This window comes from Gymnogyps californianus, chromosome 12 (assembly GCF_018139145.2).
Source record: "Gymnogyps californianus isolate 813 chromosome 12, ASM1813914v2, whole genome shotgun sequence".
Lineage (NCBI taxonomy): Eukaryota > Metazoa > Chordata > Aves > Accipitriformes > Cathartidae > Gymnogyps > Gymnogyps californianus.
Window position 1 is genome coordinate 21,753,227 of NC_059482.1, and position 20,546 is coordinate 21,773,772.

General features: G+C 57.5%; 1 protein-coding gene across 1 annotated transcript; it reads right to left on the reverse strand.

Moving 5' to 3' along the window:
• Positions 1-8,528: 8,528 nt before the first annotated feature.
• On the reverse strand, positions 8,529-12,320 carry ST3GAL2 (ST3 beta-galactoside alpha-2,3-sialyltransferase 2). Its single transcript, XM_050904050.1, has 7 exons — positions 12,203-12,320; positions 11,689-12,114; positions 11,346-11,539; positions 10,734-10,913; positions 10,492-10,537; positions 10,202-10,321; positions 8,529-9,882 (listed from the first exon to the last, which is right to left on the reverse strand). The coding sequence occupies exons 2-7, from the start codon at positions 12,019-12,021 to the stop codon at positions 9,709-9,711; spliced, it is 1,047 nt and encodes a 348-aa protein (XP_050760007.1). The 5' UTR covers positions 12,022-12,114; positions 12,203-12,320; the 3' UTR covers positions 8,529-9,708.
• Between the last annotated feature and the right edge of the window lie 8,226 nt (positions 12,321-20,546).

Sequence of the window (20,546 nt, forward strand, 5' to 3'; positions counted from 1 at the left end):
AACCCTTTTTGGGCGCTTTCTTTTCTAGTTAAACGGCGAGCATCAGTAGTGTAAATATGAGCTCAAAACCTTGCCTGATTCTTGTTTTAAGTTTGCTTTCTGCTGCTTTAGTTGCTTCAGGTCATGCCTTCGGTTGAGTCTTTGGTCTGCCAGTTCATGATCCAGGCGTTCTCAGCATGCAGAAGGAGTCGGATGTCCCTAAGGCAGGGAAGGTGAAAGTCCAAAACCTTTACACCTTAAAACAGGTTGTCAGAGCAAGCTCCCCCATTCAGGGTGATACGGAAGCTGTGAAACCTTGGAGCGGAGAGTCAGGAAAGGGTGTAAGAGAATTAAGGATTTGAGCATGTGGTGTAGTAGGTTGAACGTAGATGTCGCTTCTTCGAGTGTGCTCTCCTTTGTGCGTGGTGAATTCCTTTGTAGTGTGTGACCTCTTCAGGGATTTCAAACTTACTTTCAAACTGACATGCAAAAATTCCCCAGTCTCTGAAATGTAGTGACTATAGTAGGACAGCTTTTTGGGATCTCGCAGCTGAGATTACCCTGCATGGCTGCTGAAGGCGGAGATTGTAATTTATTCCAAATTCCCCTATTATTGCTCTCTGAATTAAAATTTTGCCTGAGGTATGAGGATTAATTGCTTAAATGAAAGGTTCATAAGGCATCTAACAGCAGTTTAAAATCCAATTGCCTCTTGTATGTCTTTCCCGCATAGAGGGATACTGCGATCCCACTATTCCCATGCTGGATGTGCGTACCAAGGAAGACCTCTGCTCTACCAGCCTGTCACCTGGGAATAGTGCACCAGGTCACTCAAAAATACTTGTCCATCCTCTTGTTCCTCCATTGGTTTTATGGGATATTGCCGTGCCTTCCTTATCTAGGGAAACAGGCATTTGACCAAACAAAGCGTTTTATACGTGATACTTAGGATGTGTCTTAGAGCAGCCCTTCTGATTAGAGTTCATTGACCATTTGTTGTCACTGGTGAGGCACGATACTTCTCCAGGAGAAAACAAAGTATGCAGCTGAGGTGAGCTAAAGTGCTTAATGCAACTCCTGAAGAGAGATCTTGGCTGAAACCATTCAGTTTGATCTCTGCAGAGTTAGAATAGTTAAGACCAAACTGGAAAGTTAGCAGCATGCTGTCCTCTACCAACCGCTCAGCTCCTGAAGTATCATTTAAGTTGCAGCCAGATCATGTTCCTCCTTGTGATTATTTTTCTTTTCCCTAATTTATAGCTGCCTCTTAGTTCCTCAGACAACTTCTGATACGGGTGTCTCTTCCCGCAGCAGTTCTGACAATAAAATTGCGTTTTATGAGCTACTTTTGTCATTATGTCTGCTTAGGTTTATTTTATGTCTAGATCTATTGACTTTTCAATAGCAAAAATAGAGAGTGAAAATAATTTTCCATCATGCCAATAGATATAGCAACACTTTCTGTGACATTATGTGTGCTCTTTGAGACTTAGAGATAGGTGGTTTGATAATTGTCAGTCTTGCAGCTCATTAACGCCTACTTTGGCTTTCCCTGCTATGAATTCTGATTCTTGTTTTATATCAGAACCTGTAGCCTTCGCCTGCTGTTCAAGCTTAGTCGATTTAATTTCTGACAGCTATTTTTAACCTTATAATGTTAAAGAATAGTTTGCCTTCACCAACTTGAATACCCGTCAAGGGGACAATTGGATAGCATGTTTTAAAATGGTGCTAGACACTGAGACTGAGGAAGGTCCTTCTAGTGTAGTGTTTTCTTCCAGAGGTATTAAACGATGATGTAAGACTCTAATCCCTTTATCTGATGACTAAAAGTAGAGTGCCTAAAAAAAGAACAACAAAATCAGTTGAAGAGTTACCACCTTTAGTACACCTTCAAATTAGAAAATTAGAAATCGGATCTTGGAAGCTGCTATGACACAGTCTTAGCATCCAAGACGCTAAATAACGTGGACTGTAAAATTATACATCATGATTCTCATCCTTAAAACTGCCTTAAAATGCTTTCTGCTGAGAAAGGCGGTTTGTTCTCATTCTGCATGGTAAGACTATGAACCTCGGATGGAAAACACTAAAATAGCATCCCCCTCCTCTGCAGCGAAAGGGGTGACGGCCTCATTCTGTGCTGAAGCAGCAGCAGCAGGTCTGCCCTGCGCACCTCATGCGCAGCAGTCGCAGGGTTGTTAGCAGTTCTGAGTCTTGCTGTCCAGAATGGGAACAGTCCTGTAGATTTTGTTCATACAGGTGTCTTTGCAAGAGAAGCTAACTGGAGTTTAATAGGAGAAAATAATTTTATCTTTTTGACTAAAATATTATAGGTTGAGCATAACCCATTTTAGGATAAACTTATTACCCATCGGTGACAAATGGTGAGGAAAGCGTGGCCCGTTGGGAAGATAGGCCACCGTGGGTGGCGTGCACTTGGCACGTGTAGGCTTGTTTTTTCTTACCCCAGAAGTCTGAGTGGGTTTGCTGGCGTGGCGGTGGTGAATCCATCTACGTGTACAGCGTTCCTGTACGCTGGGAAGGGCTCGCTTGCCCAACTGTCATCTGTAGTGTGGGGAACTTGTGTAAGAGGTAGCGCTTACTGGGCAGCCTCTTCCGTTAAATGATTTTTCCAGAGGTATCACGTTGTCTTATGCTTCTTGGGTCCTTTCCTAAGTTCTCATGTTTTGTTAGTCCTTGAGTGAGTACTGAAAGGCTTGAGTAAAAATGGCATTAGAGAAGAGGAAGTTTATTCGTATTTAACGATCTGAGGATAAAATTAAAGCGGTCTGTTTAGAAATGATGTTTTCTGTTTCAGGAGGGTGTGTTACAGTGATTTTCACATCTCTCTTTGCCAGACTTAGTTTCTTCTTGCTTTCTGTGTGCTGACTCCAGTGCCCAGATTTGGTGTGCCTTGTTGCACAGTTTCTTCCGATTGTTTTGTGACAAGGAGGGGAGGCCATGTGAAACTTCCACTGCGTCGCCAAGTCTTGGTGTAAGCTTGGATCCCTCCTTTCTACTGTTGCGTTCAGGCTGCCACCGGTCATGTTGCTCTTCCTGCAACACCTCCGAACTCCAGCCTATGCCGCTGTAGGACCTCTCGTGCGCAAGGTTCTTCTCTTCGTTCCACCCGGTGCTTCATCGCCTGAGCCAGGCTGGCTCTAGATCTGTCTCTCTGCATCAATTGAAGCTCTTCAACTTTTAGATGGTGCAGATACCAACATCCGAACTCCCAGGCGGGTTTGTGGCTGCTGCGTATTTCATCATTTAACCCTCCCTCTCCCTGTGCCAGGGTTTTCCCACTCTCCTTAACACTTCTCTAATCTCCTTCCTCAGGCAGCTGAGCACATTAGTTCCTTTTGCCCATCAGAGAGCGAGGCACGGCGAAATAAAAACAGGCAAGGGAACGGCAGAGTGGTTGAGCTGAGGTGGAAGGAGAGGCGTGATTGCGGTTTGATCCTTTGCCCGTTACTCAACCACTTAAGCCCAGCCTTGGAGAGATGATCAGCCCTGATCCCCAGCTCAGGGAGCATCTTCCTCTGCAGCCTTAGTGCTGGACAGGCGCTGAGTGATAGCAATGGCTCTGGGCAGAATCGGGACAGCGGTATCGAGGAGGTGAGAGCGGCGGTGGCACTCATTTTCCAACATACGTTTCCCTCTGTCATTTCTTGTTGCGATGAAGGAAACCGTGCCGCACGGGTGAGGTGGGGAGCGTGTGCACACTTTAACCAAAATGGTTACATTTTGGGAAGAAATCTATAAAAACAAGGTAGTTTCCATGTTTGGGGGGTGGAGAGGAAGTTGCTTGCAAGGGCAGAAGTCGTTCTTATTTAAAACAGAACACTTAGCTGCTGCTAATGTCCAGCAAAATGTTCACAACCTCCAGATTTGTCTTCCCAAATGATTTTATTGTAACACTTGGTCAGGTTAATTTCCGCCCATTTCAGGATGCTTTTCTGTTTTAAACTACCTTTTCCTTAACTGATTGTTTGGCTTTTTATTAAAAAAACCAAACAACCAAGCATTCAGGCAGGGAACAGGACTTGGGGAAGGAGGGGGTTAGCGTCATCAGATGACTTCAAGCTGTCTCTAAAAAGCATTTGAAAATTTTCTTCGCACTTTAGACTTTCCTTCAGCATTATGATTGTAGCGTGCTTACAGCCCTCGGCAAGAGCAGCCTTTGCGTTTGAGGGAGGAAAAAAAAAAAAACTTTAAATACTTGTAAATGCCTTAAAGCTTTAGGTGAGGTATTTGGGCCCTGATTGTGCCTGCCATTTGATTTGCTTCCTGGAAAGCTGTGTGCTGAGTGTACAGAGCAGACACAAATGTCGGCAGATGTTTTTGAGCAAGCATTGGGGACGGTGGAAGCTGCTGTCGCGGTGTGCTGCTGGTCTGAGGCTGGAATTTGTATTGAATGAAACTAAATGAGCTGGGAGCCCCTGTGCCTGTGTGGCTGTCTGTGCTGACGCCTTCCCTTCCCACCCCCCACCCCCGAAATGGATTTATTCACTGTATTGGTCGTGCTATAATTGGTTTTCTTTCTTGAAAGAAAGAAAGAAAGAAGCCTGGGCTGGTGTAGAGTGTCCCGTTGCATTAAAGGAAAGAAAATTCTCTGCTTAAGCGCTTCCCTGCTGTACCAGCTGACATTTACAGGCAGGAGTCAGGAGAAGCGGGAGCAGAGGGGATCTGCTGCTGCCCGTAATGTTTGTTGAGATGGCTCTGAGACTTCTCATCTCCCATTTGTCTCAAAGCTCTGCTGGATTCCCGATGTCAGGCTGGCTTCTGAGTTACAGCACAAAACAAAGTGCTGCTTTGCAGGTATGACACGCTACGCTGATTTACTTTGTTCAGAGAATATCGCCTGTTCGGAATAAGCTCTCTCCGTGGAGTGGTAAATTATAATGAAAGATGCACCGGAGAAAGGTGTTCACATTAATATTTATTGATTTGTCAATGCTGGTAACAGCCAATCTTCCCGCACGGATGCTTGACACCTGCTACAAGCAGAGCAGATACTTGGGCATTGTCAGCCACCCCACCTAGGGCGTGATCCATTTTGTGTGTACGGAGAAAAATCCTGCGCTGTCGCCTTTCACCGTGGCGCCGCTGAGATTTCTTCCACGCTACAAATACTTTTCCCTGCTTTTCCCGTAGTGGAACAGGTTTCACTTACACCCTTCGTCCAGTATAACCAGAGGCAGACTGATGTCTCTGAAGTCCTTGACGGCTTCTCCTGCATCTCATGGTCAGGCTCGCGGCAGGACACGTCCCTGCTCATACGTGCTTCTGCCAGAGAAGCGACCCAAGCCGCGCTTGGGGGAAAGGAGCACGCCTGCGCCGTGAGTGCTGTTGTTTCCAGACGACCTGCCAGGCAGCTGGGTGGTGGTAATGTTTCCTATGTCTTCGGAAAGAGTTGGGAAAAACCCTTTTTGGCCCAGATCAACTCCTTGCTGCTTCTCCTGAGACAACGCGCTTCCTTTCTGCTCTGTTCCCAGCTGTGCATGTGTGACTGCTCCTGCTGTCCCCGGTTTTACAGGAGACCTGAGTTCTGTGGGAGAAGGGCTCTCCCCGCTTCTTGAACAGGTACCCGGTGTGGGTCTCCTGAGCAGAGACTGCCGTCTTGTGAACTGCACCGGTACATCCCTTCTCCACCATTGCTTCTGGTTATCAGGTGCGCCAGTTTACTTGTCCGAAGTCCCTTCATGCTTTTATCAGTCTCCTGACCAGATTTTAAAGGGCTGGAAGGACTTCTGAAGTGTGCTACTGCTGAAATTTTAAGAACAACTGAAGTTTGAACCTGTGAAAACATTTTTCTAGTGCCTTACGCTTGTGAATGTTGTGCAATGGATGCAGCTGAGGTGGGACAGAGCAAGGAGCAACTTCAGTAGCGTGGTTCCCCATCCACTGCAGCCATCTCCCTCTCCCCTCGCGGGGGCACGGCAGGCAGACGCCCACGGGTCGTCTCTAGCAGCTCGGGGATGCTTTTTAATCCCTTGGAGCTCTGAGGTTGTAGAGATGTTAAACTGTAAAACCTCGCGCCGGGTGGTCTGCCTTTGAGAGGAGCGGCGGTCTCACCTCTGCCGGTTTTGGATTCAGAGGGGTTTAGGAGAGACAAAGCTGCTCTGATTGCTAGACCCCGTGGTGGAGGACGTGGACGGTTGTTCCCAAGCGCACAAGTCAGGGTGAGTTTGCTGCTCTCCACTGAGGCCGTGTTGTTATGTATGCTGTATTTATATCATGCTTTATTTCATTTAATATTTTGGTTGGCTTAAACGTTGCTAGGTTTGTATATTAATAAAGAGGCGTTTTAACTACTCCCGAATTTGGCCATTTGTTACGCAAGAGCCTTGTGTGTCTGTCCGGATCCAAACCCCCTGCTCATCTGGATGGGATCCTGCAGGGACGCCGGGCCTGTTGCAGGGTCCAGCCTTTGGCGGTGGGAGCTGGAAGCTGGAGCCAGCCCTGGCCCTGCTGGGTCACCCCAGGGAATGTCGCTTTCCCTGCCTGTGCCTGCACCCGCTTTCAAAATTACATCCTTCAAGAGTTTGTCCATCTCCTTCCCTGCGCCCGTGCCGGGGCTCAGGGACGTGGGCTGTGTGGGACCGGAGCCTCTTTTTTAGGCTCCAAGGATGGTCAGGAGGGCTCTATCGGACACGGACGCCGGGGCTGGGCGAGCAGGGCTGTCACCTAACCGCGGGCTCTGGCCGGAGGGGATGTGTCGGGGCTCTGCTGCTGGGCACCCAGGTCAGCGTGGGGCCAGGCTCAGCTCCTGCTCCAGCGGATGGGCGCTCATCGCAGCCAGAGGCTGATGTCCGGCCCAGCTGCAGCCCAAACAGAGAGGAGAGCATCCTCCCGGCCCCACCAACCCTCCCATTCCCTTTCCCTCCTCTCCCAACCCCACCAATGCCTGAAAGCATAGCAGGCAGGATTACTGGAAGGAAAACGGAGCCGTTCCGATGCATGGTTTTTATTGACTTCTTTAAAAAAAAAAAAAAAAGATTGTTTTAAGACAGTTGTGTGCAGAAGTACCCATGTACACAGAGGCTGTGGGCGAAGCCACCCGCCTGCTCCGAACCCTAGGTCAGAGCACTGGTCTCTCCCTCTCCCGGCGGGGTGGGAGGCGATGGGTGCTCCATCAGGCACCGCGTGATGAAGACTACCTCTGCCAGGTGGGCAAGCCCGGGCACCTCCTCCCTGCCTGTCCCCCCCCTGCCCGTAGCCTCTGCCTACACCTCCTCTATGTACAGTACAGTGGTGCTCGTCGGCGACGTGCCCGCGGCCCCCTCCCCACCGGGCGTGCAGCATGCTCCTCGTGCGTGTGGCCGGCGGCCGCTCTGCCAGAGAAACAGAAGTAGTCGCGAGTCCTAGCGGGGACAGCTTAAATAACAAAAAATAATAATAATAATAATAATTAAAAAAAAAAAAAAGGGGGGGGGTAGGGGAAGGAAGTTAGCGGAAAAAAAAATACTGTCAGGGCAGCAAGGAGCCGCGAGCGCGCCCTTCGCCGGATGCCGGCACTGTGCTGCCGACGGGTTTGGTACCCGGCGCCTCTGCTCGCCCCGTGATTGTCTGGCCTGGCCCTGCTCAGCCGGGACGGGAGCTGGTCCAGCCTCGTCACGCTGGATTTGGCTTCTCCAGCCACCGGCGTGATGGCCTGGATGTGTCCCTGTCTCCTCCAGCAGCACTTCCCAGCTAAGATCCAGCCTGGCGCAAGGAGGGAAGCAGGTACAACTGCCAGATAAATCGGCCAAGCTCTTACCGCCGGCACGGGAGCGGGCACAGCCCGGCGTAGCCGACAGGAGATCGTCAAGGCACTCATTGTTGCTCGTGCTTTTGTGGTTTTTATTTTTCTTCCCCTAAAAAAAAAAAACAACCCAGGAAGGTGGAGTCCGGGCCTCGCTGCAACCTGCCTCCGCATCCTGGGGTTCGGAGCGGGGTTCGGGGCTGGCTGTGGCGGTCGCAGGTCACGGGCAGGCTGCTCGTGCCGGAGCGGCACCGCTTCTACCAAAACCCGCCACGAAACTCAGGGGTTTAAAGCCCTGTGGACAGAAAAGATGAATTTCCCCAGCCCAGGGGATGCTCAGTGCCTGCTCCAGGTGACCCAAACCCTCGCGTTTCACGATTGCAGAGAGAAACCTCAAAAAAAAAAAAAGAGGAGAAAACCCTGAAAAACAACCAAACCGAAGCAAACAGGTAAGAGGCTGCTACAAAAAAGCCAGATACAAAAGGGTAAAAAAAACCCAAACCTCCAAGCCCAAAAAACCCTATGGTGATTGTTCCTCAAATAACTATTGCAACCAGGCGATGCGGGCAGGGCTTCCCCCGGCCGGGCTCCGGCCCCACAGCCCCTGCCCCAGTCTCGGCACCGTGGGGTTTGGGCCGCCGCTGTGCCGGGCACCCATCGCCATCACCGGCTGCGCAGGCGGAGGGTCCCTCTCCAGGGCACCTTTTCTGTGATTGCCGTTTTCTTGAGCTTTCCAGTATCTCCGGAAAAACAAAAAACAAAACAAAAAACCAACCCCAAACCCCACCCGCCTGATTGACCCAAAGAAAGTGGTTTTAATGACACCGCTGGGGAGGCCGTTGCCTTCCGCATCTCCCCGTCCTGTGCCGCGGGGCAGCCTGCCCAGCCCAAAAAGCCCCGGGGACCCCAAGGGCACTGGCCGTACCAGACGGGTGTAAACCGAGCCCCACCCTCGCAAACGGAGCAAAGACTTTGGGATTTCAGCTTCTCGCCAGAGCTGGCTGGCTGTAGCAACGCGAAAGCACGGTTCAGTCACCCACTAAAGCTATCTCTAATCTGGTTTTTCCCGGCCTGAAAGCGAAGGGAAATCTCATCTCCTCCCCTCCGGTGGGGCCGGACCCGCTGCTGCGTTCCACAGCCGCTGCATCCCGCATCCCTCGAGCATCCTGCGAGGGAGCCCGGCCGGAGGGACCGGACTGCTGCTCCTGCGGGTTTCTTAGCTGCCTTTTGCACGGTCTCCCCCAAAATCCATCCTACCCTTCCTCAGTCCTCAGGTAGAGAAGCGGGGATGCCCGGCCCCGAAGCCGGGATTCCTCTCCATCTCCCAGCCCGGCTGTGCCGGCAGCCACCAGCCTGCAGCGGAGCATTGGCGATGGTCGGCTTCCCGCGGGCTGCCGGCTCCCTGCGATGGGTCCATGTGCTTGCAGCCGCGCCGGGACCTGCTCGTGTGCTGGGAGCCTTCCCCGGGGAAGCGACAGCGGCGGCTGCCCCAGGTAGGTACAAAAAAAAGAAAAAAAAATCAAAATAAAGGAAGAAAGAAGCGGCTGGTTCCACTGGCGAGGCTGCTCGGCCCGGATGCGATGCTCGGGCGCTCCCCAAAGTCACCCGGCTTCGGGGGGTGGTGGGGGGGTTGTCTTGTTTTAAAAAGAGCAGCATTTGGTTTTGACTGTAAAGAGATGCGAGGCGGACGCCCCCGCCGCCCGGTCAGTCACTGATTGTGTTTACAAATCCTTTCTCAGCTGGGTTTCTTAATAATAATAATAATAATAATAATTAAAAAAAAGCAAAAAGTCTCCTTTAGCTCTGAACCTGATCAGCTGCTGGAGGCACCAAATATCGCCGGGAGCGGCTCCGTCGGTGGCGCGGGGCCGCGCTGCCCACCCGGCGCTCATCGCCCGAGGCTGCCGGCGAGACCCTCGCCCTCTGCCCCCGCGGGCAGCCGGGACCCGGTTGGCGCAGGGGAGCCGGAGGAGGCGCAGCCCTCAGTTCCCCCGGTAAACCTCGATCTTGCTGGTTTTGGCCAGCATGTCGATGATGTGTGCCTCGAAGTCGGCGTCGTGCACCCCCGTCTTCCTGAACTCCCCGGCGTAGCGGTTGTTCTCCCAGTAGTGGTGCCAGTTGCCCCGGCTGTCGGCGCCGAACCCAAAGACGTTCACCTGCAGCGGCGAGGAGGAGGGTGAGCCAGCCCTGACCCCCCCGGCTGGGCTGGGGACCCCCTCGACCAAGCACCCGCCGCGCTGCCGGGGGGATTTCACCCTGTGCCGAAGGCAAACATCCCTCTGCACGGCCTTCCCACTGTTCAAGGGTGCCCATCACCGTGGTGTTGGGCAACTGGAGCAAGTGAAAGTGCTGCGGTTGGACCCAAAGAAGCCACCTCCTTCCTTAACCCTGCAAGGTTCAGGATCCCAGCAAACCCACCCCATGCCATCTGGGACCCCGCCGCCCGGAGGAGGACCCCAAGGAGCCATCACGCACCTCGTCGCAGACATGGAGGGCGAAGAAGAGCACCAGCATGCCGGTGGAGGGGTAGCGCCCGTGGTGCTCCGTCCAGCGGTCGTGGATGTACTTGAAGAAGGCAGGGTTGTAGATCTGCACCTGGGAGGACAGGCTGGGGTTAGCGCCGGAGCCCCGGCCACGCTCCCTTCAGCATCGGCACCCCGGGAAGGAGCACCAAGACGTGCGGGGGGACCCCAGAGGAAGATGGGGTGACGGAGGCTGCAGCCAAATGGGTGCTTATCGCAGCGGCTGGGACGAGCCCCCCTTACCTTTTCTTTGTCCACCCGCAGAAAAGGCTTCACGGGCGCGTACGTGCTGGGAAAAAAGCGGAGAAGCAGCTGAGGTCCCAGCGGTCCTGTGCCCCCCAACCCCAGCTTGAACTGCCAAGGGACCGGCGCCGGGGGCTGCTCCGGGAGGGAGGAACCGATGAATCCCCACCGCTCCCGGGGGAGCTGCCCCCACGGTAGGCAAGCGGCCAGCCCAGTGCCACCAGTGCCCGCTGGGTACTTACAACCTGATCTGGCCGGTGGAGAGGGCACTGGCGATCCAGAGCAGGTCCAGGGTTTTGAAGGGCACCAGCACGAAGCTGATGTTGGCGGGCAGGTTCTTGGCGCTCTCGGGGTACATGAAGTGGTGCGTGGTCCGACCGCCCACGTCGCCCTCGAAACCCACCGTGGGGGCCTGGTTCATCCTGGGGAGAGAGCGGGGAAGGTGGCACCCCTCTCCCAGCCACCCCGTCCCTTGCAGATGTCCCCCGTGAGCTGTTGAATGGTGCCGAGGAGCAGTTTCCCAGCCTGCTGGTGCTCAGGGTGCTGGGATGAGCTGAGGGTGTCCCCCCCAGCCAGCCCAGGGGAGGTGGCAGGGCTAGACCCGCTCCCACCCATGCTGGGACCCATGATGGGCTCCTGGACCGAGTAACTGGAGCTGGGCCGTGGCCACGGTGCACAGCACAGGGACAACCCCCCGGCATCTCCTGACCTGCAGCAGACCCGGAGAGACGCCGCTGCCGTGCACAGCGAGAGCTCAGCACCCACCGGTGCTGCCGGCATCGCCCCGTGCCTCTGTGCTGCCCGTGGGGCTGAGCAGGCGGGCAGTGCCCCCGGCAGCGGTCCCCTGCCCTCACCGCATGACAAAGTCGTGCCCGTCGATCTCCGGCCCGTAGCCGGAGCCGCGGAGGTTGCCCGAGTTGCCGACCACAGCGCAGCGGCGGCAGCGGCGGGGGTCGCGGGAGCGGTAGGGATCCTCGCCCGGCACGATCTGGAAGAGCTTGCTCAGGACCTCATGGGTGTTGTGGGACTTGAACTGAGGCTGCAGCATCTGCGGGGGGAGAAGGAGGGTGGGGGGCATCAGCCAAGCGGCCCCCTTCTCGCTGGCGGAGGAGAAAGCTGTGCCCCCTGTGCCGAAGCACATCACGGTGCGCCCCAGGGCTGGGGGACCCATGGGGGGGGCCCCGTCCCCTCGCTCACCATCCACCACCTCTGGACGTCGGGCGGCAGGTCCATGTTCTCCTTGGTCCACACCGGCGAGACGGTGCCATCGTAGCGCGCGTCAAACCAGTCGGCAGCCCCGGCCTCCTCGGCCGGGCAGCGGCGGCAGGCACAGCCCCGGGGGTACGGCCCCTCCTTGCTGAGCCGCTGCATGCCGGCGTAGCCGGGCACCAGCTTCACCCGGTGAATGCCGCCCAGCCCGCCGGGGTCCAGGTAGGCGATGCTGTGGTGGGAGTAGGTGAAGAGGAGGGACATGACGAAGACGAGCAGAAAGGCGGTCGAGAGGAAGCAGAAGCGCAACGAGCACTTCATGGTCGGCGGGCGGCTGAGCCGGGGAGGGCGCCCGCTCCGGCATAGGGCTCGGGCATAGGGCGCGGGATGGCGTCAGCCGGCCAGCGAGGCTCCCTGTGGGACCGAGAGCTTTAAATCACCGTGGTGGCGGCGGCGGGGGGGATGCAGAGCCCCACCACGAGCCGCCGTGCCGGGCTCCTACCTGCCGGGCTGCAGCTTTCCATCCGCGTGGTCCGGCCACGGCGAGGGCCCCCGGTGGCTCCACGTGCCGGGCAGAGAGCATCTGCTGCCGGCCACGGCGGCACAAGGGTCCGGCACAGCTCGGCACACTGGCCTCAGCCACGGCACCGCGCCTCGGCGGCTCCTCCAGGTCCCGGACCCGGCTGGCTCTCGGCTGCGACGGTGCTCATTGTCCCCGGAGTTTAGCCGATCCGCTGGCACGCTGTCCTCCGCCACTGGCTTGGGAACACGGCCACGACGATACCGGCCTGGAGCGGGAAGGAGGGGACGGTGGGTTAAGGGACGGCGGGTTAAGGGACAGCGATACACGCAGCAGAGCCGGGGGTGCTGCACCCAGCAGGAGGAGGGTGCTGGGAGGCCAAGGAGTTTGTTTATTCCCCATTGAGCTTTGCAAAATGCCACCCAGCCCGTCCCGGGCGCAGGGCTGGGGAGGATGAGCCGTGCCCAAAGGGGACAAGCAGGCACGGGGTGCGAAGAGAGCCGAGATGCTGGCATCGCCCGTTCGTGCCGGCTCCTCACCGGCGGCGCCGGGGGAGCTCCCGGCAGCTCCCAGGCCGTGCCCTCCCTATCTCTGCCAGACAAAGGCTCAGCCATGAACTCGCCTCCGGAGCCGAACAAGCAGCTCCTTTCTGTCGGCTCAATCCTCCTGCTCTATCAAGCCACAAGCAGCCCCTCCAAAACCCTCTTCACCGGCTGCCGCCGCCAAGACAGCCGGGAAACAGCCGTTTCGCAGCCCGACGGGCGCCCCAGGTACCGACGCCGGTGGCTGTGTGTCCCCCCCTCCACGTGGCAGCGTCCCTCGGGGAAGGTCACCCGCTCGCTCGTGATCCCGGCGGGTAAAAATAGCCGGGGCAGAGGTGCCGGCGCCTGCGCCCGGGGAGGGCCGGGAGGAGCGGCCAAGCCCTCCGAGCCGGGGTGGGGGGGCAAAGCCAGACCCCCCTTCTCAGCCAAAAAAAAAAAAAAAAGGCTGAAAATCTCCTTTTAACACAGCCGCTGAGCTGGGGCAGGATCCGTCACCCCGGGGGGACAGAGACGTGACACACCACCCCCCCAGGGCTTTTCAGGGAGGGGGATGCCGGGGCAGGACCCCCCCCAATGCCAAACCCTGCGGCAGCATTGCCTCCGCAGCTCAGCCCTGGCCCCAATTAGGCCAGCGCCGAAGCCGGCAGCGCTAATTAGGAGCTGGCACGCACCGGGGATGTCTCTTTCCTACAAAAAACATCCTCCGGAAGATGCCAGCTTTCTTACCGGGGACGGAGGCTGCTGAGCCTCCCAAAAAGCTCCTTGCCAGGATGGGGGGGACCTAAGCGTAGACTAAAAAATCCGCCCCCCCCCTAGCCCATCACGCTGCAGGCACGGACGGCTCCTGCCCAAATCATTAACCCGCTGTCAAATATTTGTCTAAGCGGCGACAGCCTTCAAAGGAAAGCCAGAAAACGGGTGCACATCCCAGGCGCGATCGTCGTCCAAGCCTTTTTCCCCGGCTCAGGGGGGTTCGAATACGCCTACGCAGCACATGCACGGCCGGCGAGCGACTGCAACGAGTTTCTTGGGTTGCTGCCAGCGGAAAAAGCAGGGCTGGTTGTTAAACGGAGGGTTTGCGTCTAGGGAAGTTTGGGATGAAGCCAGTAAAAAGCTATAACCCTCGCCCCCCCCCCCCCCCCCCAGATGCACAGTGCTGGAAGGTTTCGGAGGTAAAAGGGGATTTTGGGCTCTTTTTAGCTGCGACGTGGCGGGGACGCCAAGCAGGATGGGCTGATCCCCCTTCCCCTGCTCCCGCCGTTCTCCGTCCCACGGGGCTTTTTAAAGGCTAAAGGAAATCAGCTATCACGTGCTCATAGTATTTTTGTTCCCGGTGAAAGGGGGAAAATCCCTTTCCGGCTCCCCAGCCCAGCCCGGGTCCTGCCTGCCGCATCCCGGCCGGGCTGGCATCTGGAGCGCGTTTTGTACGGCCCCATCCCGGGGCCTCCCAGAGCTGCCCCCGACCGCAGGCGGGGAAAAACCATCCTCCAGCCCAGCTCGCGCCCGTCAAAGCATCCTGAAATACCAGTGGCTTATTTGAGTCATCGTTTTCCTAGCCGGGGCTGGCGGCGATTCCCATCTGCACTGGTCTTTATAGACCCCAGCAGGGACACGGCACCTAGACATCCATACGTACCCCAGCATTAACCGTATCCTCCCTGCCGGCTCCCAAAGCCAAACCCAACCTGCCTCCGCCAAATAAAGCCCCGCCGGCTGGGGGCATTGCGGGGCCTCTTTGCACCAGGTTTTGATGTTTCCTTTTTAAAATAAGAGGGGATTTTGGGGGGATTTTTTCCATGGTGAGCAAGCCTGGCAACTCAGCGATACCATTAAATACCCTCCTGCTCCCAAATTCATCCCCAGGTCTCCTTAATCGCCTCTTGAAGACCATGTGCTCACCAAACATGAGTTTCTCTTTGATTGCAAGAGATAATGAAGTGAGGCTATTAAAAGGTCCCGGCAAATCGCTCCGCTGCTTTTACAGTCGGATGATTTTTCCAATCATATAATCTTTCATTCTGGGATGTATAATCTTTAATTTCGGGATGAACGCTGGAGCAATGCGACCGACAGCCTGGAGGATGCCTTCCCCTTCCCCATCGGCTGTAACGCCGCCAGGCACATCCCCACCCGGCTTTGTTAGGTCTCGTTGGCTTTGTTTGCTCATTTCTAAGATATCTTGAGGTTGTTGGCACCGATTTCCTTGCCGGTAAATGACAGGGTGCGTGCAGGAAGGAGCTGTCACCGGGAGATGGGATGTCACCCCTCTTGGGGCAGGGAGAGAAGGGGAGCAGAGGAGCAGAGGCAGCGCTGTCTGCACCGGCTGCTGCTCCTCCTGGGGATCCTGGGGCTGAAAATTCCCCTGGGAGTCTCTGGGAAACGCACCCCTGGGTGTCCAGGTGCCACCCATCCCGTGGCCCCTGTGCAGGGACATCACCTCTGCCACCACCAAACCATTGACCGGGTGCCGGAGCAGCGCCCTGGTTTTTGCAGGTGGAGGACGGGGAAGCACACAGGGACCCCTCCGCCTGGGACCGGCATCCCCCCTGCTGTCATGGGTGGAAAAATGAGATTTAGGGGTTTTTTTTTTTGGAGTAGACGTGAGCTGAGCCTTCTCCCACCTCCTTCAACCCCAGGCGGAAAGAAACACCGCGTGGTGACTTGCCTTACCCAGTGGTTTCAGGCCGGGGTTCGGCGAGTGGGATTACTACAAAAAATTCATAAAACCACTTGAATTTGCTTTTTTCCATGGCCCGAGCGGCTGCCCGAGGTTGCAGCCCCCCCCCAGGCGCCGCTTTTAGCCGGGGAGCGTGCCGAAGAGCGCGCCCGCTCGCCTCCGCCGGGGCCGTCAGCTCGCATTAGCTCGGAACAGCGAGCGGGAATCGGCCGGGGGCGGCGCGGGAGGGGACGATACTCCCGTCCTTCTGCGTTCCTTGGCTTCCAAAGCCAAACCGAGACCTGGTGAGAAAAGCCCAGAGTGCCCCAAGTCACGCACCCCAGCTACCCGAGCCCCCCCAGAAACACCTCAACCAGTGAAACCCCTCGGTTGAGAGAAGTTTCCAGACCGCTGACCGTAGCTGACCACGAGCCCCGATCCCACCTCGGGCACAAAGGGAGCCCCGCCGGAGGGCAGACGGAGCCAGCCCTCCTCGGAGCAGCGGGTCTGCAAGCCGGGGACTCTCCCCGTGGGTCGAGATGCCGCCCACGGAAACTCCTGCAGGCTGAGAGCCTCGCCTCCTCGGTGAGCGAGTGCGCATTTTGAGTCATCCTTCTAAGCTTAGATTTGGTTACAGCTCCTGTAGTACTCGTTCCCGACTGACATCCTGAACCTGTAAATAAGTTGTGTTCGTCGCAGCGTTATCACCTAATATTCCTGTTTAATCTGGCCGTTATACCTCAATAAAACATAATGTTCCTGTTCAATCCGACCGTTACGTTTTGATATCATTAAAGCAAATTGACTTTTAAAATACATCGCTATCTGTCTAGTGTTTCTGCGACAGCTTTGATTTTTTTTTTTCCCCCCTCCCTGGAAGCTGGATGGGAGAGGGAACGGGGAGCGAACCCGGTGTTGGTATAAGGATGTTTCTCCCCGCCGTTAAGTGAAGGATTGATGGCCGGCGGTAGCCGGGCACCAGGTATTCACAGGAGAAGCCAATTTCATGGGTTAAGCCATCGCCACACCCCGACAGCAGCGAGGACCCAGTAACTCATTCTTCATCCTCTTAATTAATCATACTCTTATCAGCCAGCTCAATCAGCTAATGGAGCCGAGTTAATTGGGTTTCCCATGCTTTAAACCCTCCTCGCACCCCTGGCTGGCAACGGCAGCAATTGGAGCGTCTCCTCGTGCCCGGCATCCGGAGGGGTTATTTCGGGCTCATCCCTCAGCGCTGGGATGGGGCCAGGAAAGAGCGTGGGAGGCCAAATCCCCGGCGTGGAGCTGGGATGGAGCCAGCCGCCACTGAGGCCGTTTCCTATGGGATTTGGGGGCGCAAGGGAGGTCCCAGCAGTGGGAAAGCTCAGAAAGGGATGCTCCCACCCTTGCCGGTGGATGGGGCTCACAGGGACCGGTGCAGCAGCATCTCAAGCCCCTCGGCTCGACTGCGGCACGGCAAAGACCCCATGGGCACCCACTCCAGCCTGAACACCCTGCGCTGCCCGACGGGGTGATGCTGGGTGTGGGGGGCTTTGGTTGCGGAGCCCATCTGGCCATCCTCCCCCCCCAAAACACACACTGGCAGAAGCAGGCGAGGCAGCCGACCGCCCCCGCAGCTCACATGCACGGACTCATCGGGACAGGCGAGCCACGTGCGCCAGCCCACGCGGCTGATGCCCCCCGTCCCCGAGAAGGGACGCTGCTCGGCCATCTGCCAGCGCCGCTTCCCCCCTCCTCTGCCAGCCCCCCGCAGCCCCCCCGGCTCTCCCCGGGCTGCCACGGGGAAAAGGGGAACCCCAGCCCCTGTGCTCCAGGGAGGCTGATGAGCCCAAGGCTGCGGGAGCAGCAGCCTCCTCCCCGAGGCAGGACAGGCGGGGAGCGGAGGGGGACTCGCCGCTCAGCCTGATACAGCGGGGAGACTCTGCCCTCCCCAGCCCCGAATGCCTGCAGAGCTGGCCAGAGCCGAAGGGCGTACCCAGCCCTGCACCCCCAGGCACTCACCCCAGAGCCCCCAGTTTGCACCAACTGCCTCAGCTGCTGGGTACCGCTGAGCTGGGTACCATCAAGCCACCAGACCAGATGCCACCAGACCGGGTACCACCAGGTCAGGTACCACCGAGCCACCGGCTCGGGTACCACCGGCTCGGGTACCACCAGGTTGGGTGCCACCGAGCCACCGGCTCGGGTACCACCGGCTCGGGTACCACCAGGTCAGGTACCACCGAGCCACTGGCTTGGGTACCACCGGCTCAGGTACCACCGGCTCGGGTACCACCAGGTCGGGTGCCACCGAGCCACCGGCTCGGGTACCACCGGCTCGGGTACCACCAGGTCAGGTACCACCGAGCCACTGGCTTGGGTACCACCGGCTTGGGTACCACCGGCTCAGGTACCACCAGCTCGGGTACCACCAAGCCACTGGGTCACGTACCACCACATCAGGTACCACCAGGTCGGGTGCTACCAAGCCACTGGGTCGGGTACCACTGGGTTGGGCACCACCGAGCTGGGTCCCACCGAGTGGCCGGGCTCGGGGCTGGCTAGCAGGTAGGGGTGCCAGCCAGCCACCGGCGGAGCAGAGGTAGCAGAGCCTGGGGCTCACCACCCCCCGCTGCCTCCTCCTCTCCTCCGTCCTCCCCCCAGCTCCCCGTGCAAAGCCACCGGGCCCCGCAGGGAGCCGGCCACCCGCTGCCAGCCACATTTCCGTCTCGTCCTCCCACGGCCCTGGGCTGGGGTCAGCGGGGTCTGCCTGGTCCGTGCCCCGCTCCATGCCTGCCGCAGCACGGCTGCACCCCACGAACACCCCCGAATCGGTCTACCCCCATCCTCAGCTGCCTGCAAGGATGCAGCCACGGTGAGTGCATGCACACTCCCCAGCAAGGGTAGGGCCCTCGCTCACCCTCCAACACCAGCACCCAGCGAGCCACTGCCGCCGGCAACGTCCCGAGCCTCCCCGGCAGCCACCGGAGCCGCCGGGAGGGAACCGCTCCCCCTCCACCACCGCGGCTCGTTTTACCAGCCCGCACCCGTTAGGTTCGCGCTCGATGCCTCACCGGGAAAATATGTGCAGGAGCACAGGATAGGCGGACACCGTGCCGGGGAGGCACCGCCACCGCTGCCGGCCATGGCCTTTTGCCCGGTGAAGGCGAGCAGGGGCACGAGTCCTCCCTGTGCCTCACTGTCCCCCGCCCTGGGGCTCAGCAGCACCGAGGACGGGAGGCGGTGGAAACCCAAAGTTTTTCGAGGACTGATTGATGGGTGCTGCGACCCAAAGCCCCCCTCTCTCCCCCAGGACACAGCCTGAGCAGAGAACTGCAAACTCGGTGCATGCTGCGGGGCAGCCCGGTAAAACCGCCCGGGGTTTGCTCCGCTTGCAGGCGGTGCTGACAGGCCGTTGAACTCATTAGGAAAATTGTATATATGAGATTTCATCGCAAGGATGTTACGAAAGGCTCCCTCGGCCGGAGGCCATCGATCCCAGCACAGCCCGGTTAACTGCCGGGGACTCCCATTAAATGTAAAATTAGAGCAGCTCCACTGGCGAGGGAACCCGACTTCTCTCTGCCAGCTCGGGCTCTGCTCGAACACTCAGGGAGAAGGGGGAGCATTTGCATTTTCCTAATTAGCCCAATTACCGCTGCAGATCAAAAGTCCCTTGCTGGGGACACGGTGGCACCTGGAGCGAAGCGACTGCAGCTTGCTCTGGTTTCCTGAGAGCGACTGTTGCGGGGGTTATTTTAGAGCCCCATCACTGAACTATTCATCCAGTCAGAAAAAAATGAAGATCCATATATCACACATGCATATATATACATATATATGAATTGTTTATATATATTCACCATTCATCCATGTGCAGTTTTGGGGGTATCTTTGAGAACTTTGCCGCGGAGCCGGGGCCCAAATCTCTTGCAGTCTCTGAAAAATCTTCCAGGAGACGCCGACGGCAAAGAGCGACGCGGAGCCAAGAGATTCCCCGGAGCCCGACACGGAGCCCGGCAGGGCAGGGAGAGGAGGTTCCCAGCCTCTCCCACCACATCCCAAGCCCCCGGGGACTGGCAGGCTATGATAAATCACAGCTGGTTGAGAAGCACCGAAGCCAGCCGAGCCGCTGGAGAGCAATTAGCAGTTTGCACTCTTGCAAGAATTAAATGCAACGGGAGGAGATGAAAGCCATTAAGCTGCCGGGACCTCGGCGTGGGCCAAGCCAGGCGGCATCTGGCGTGCCGAGAGCCGGCGGGGACACCATCACGCCCTCGGTGCCGCCGGAGCCTTTTGCCAAAAAGCAGCAGTTTGGAGCCTGTTTGGGCATGAAAATTCAAGCCCGAATCAGTTCCCCCAGCGTGCGGCTGCCAGGGCTCTCCCTGCCTGCTCTCCCTGCCTGCTCTCCCTGCCTCCAGCGCCGGCGAGGCGTGGGCGGGCAAGCGGAGCGCGTCTTGCCGTTCCCGAGAACCGCCATGAGCTCCTCGGAGGAGAGGGAAACGCTTTTGACAGGCAGCTGCCACACGCAACGGGCAGCGGGGCCGCTGCTCGCTGCCAGATGGGGACAGACAGACAGACAAGACAGATGGGCACACGCGTGGCTGGGAGGAGGACGGCAGCCAAGGCAGCACAACCCCCCCCGCCCCCCGCCCCAAGCTTCACCCCTGCGGACGCAACATCTGGCTCCGATAAAAGGGGAAGAAAAAGGAAAACCAAGCCCAAAGCACTGAGCAACTTCCCGTCCCCGCTCACCGCCCTGGCTGGGATGCAGCCGGTGCTGCCGCTCGGGGCAGTGCTGGAAACGGGGGAGCCCCCGGCCCCTGGCCCGGTGGGGGACCCCCAGATAATGGGGGGCAAAACTGCCTCCGCCAGCTCGGAGCCCACCCGTCTTCCCGGAGGGAAGCTCAGCAAGTTTTCTGGGTTTGGTGTTATTTGGTTTCACCCAGCCATGTTTTTCGTTCGTTTGCAGCAGGAGGGGACGTGGCCCTTCCTCGAGTCCGAGCTCGCCCACTGCCCGAGTGCCGTCCTCCCCCCCCAAAATCCTCCTGCTGGGATGGGGAGCCCTCGCTCTGGGGAAATAGTCGGGAGCTTTGCAATAAGTGCTCCGGCTCTGCAGCTGGAGCCCGAGCAAAACCTCGCCTTC

Bases quoted from the DNA above. Each gene is read 5' to 3' on its own strand.
- ST3GAL2 (XM_050904050.1), bottom strand. From the start codon at position 12,021: ATGAAGTGCTCGTTGCGCTTCTGCTTCCTCTCGACCGCCTTTCTGCTC. The intron at 10,914-11,345 runs GTGAGGGCAGGG...CTCTCTCCCCAG, and splicing joins GGGCACGACTTTGTCATGCG to GATGAACCAGGCCCCCACGG. The intron at 9,883-10,201 runs GTGCGTGATGGC...TCGCCGCTGCAG, and splicing joins CCCTCCATGTCTGCGACGAG to GTGAACGTCTTTGGGTTCGG.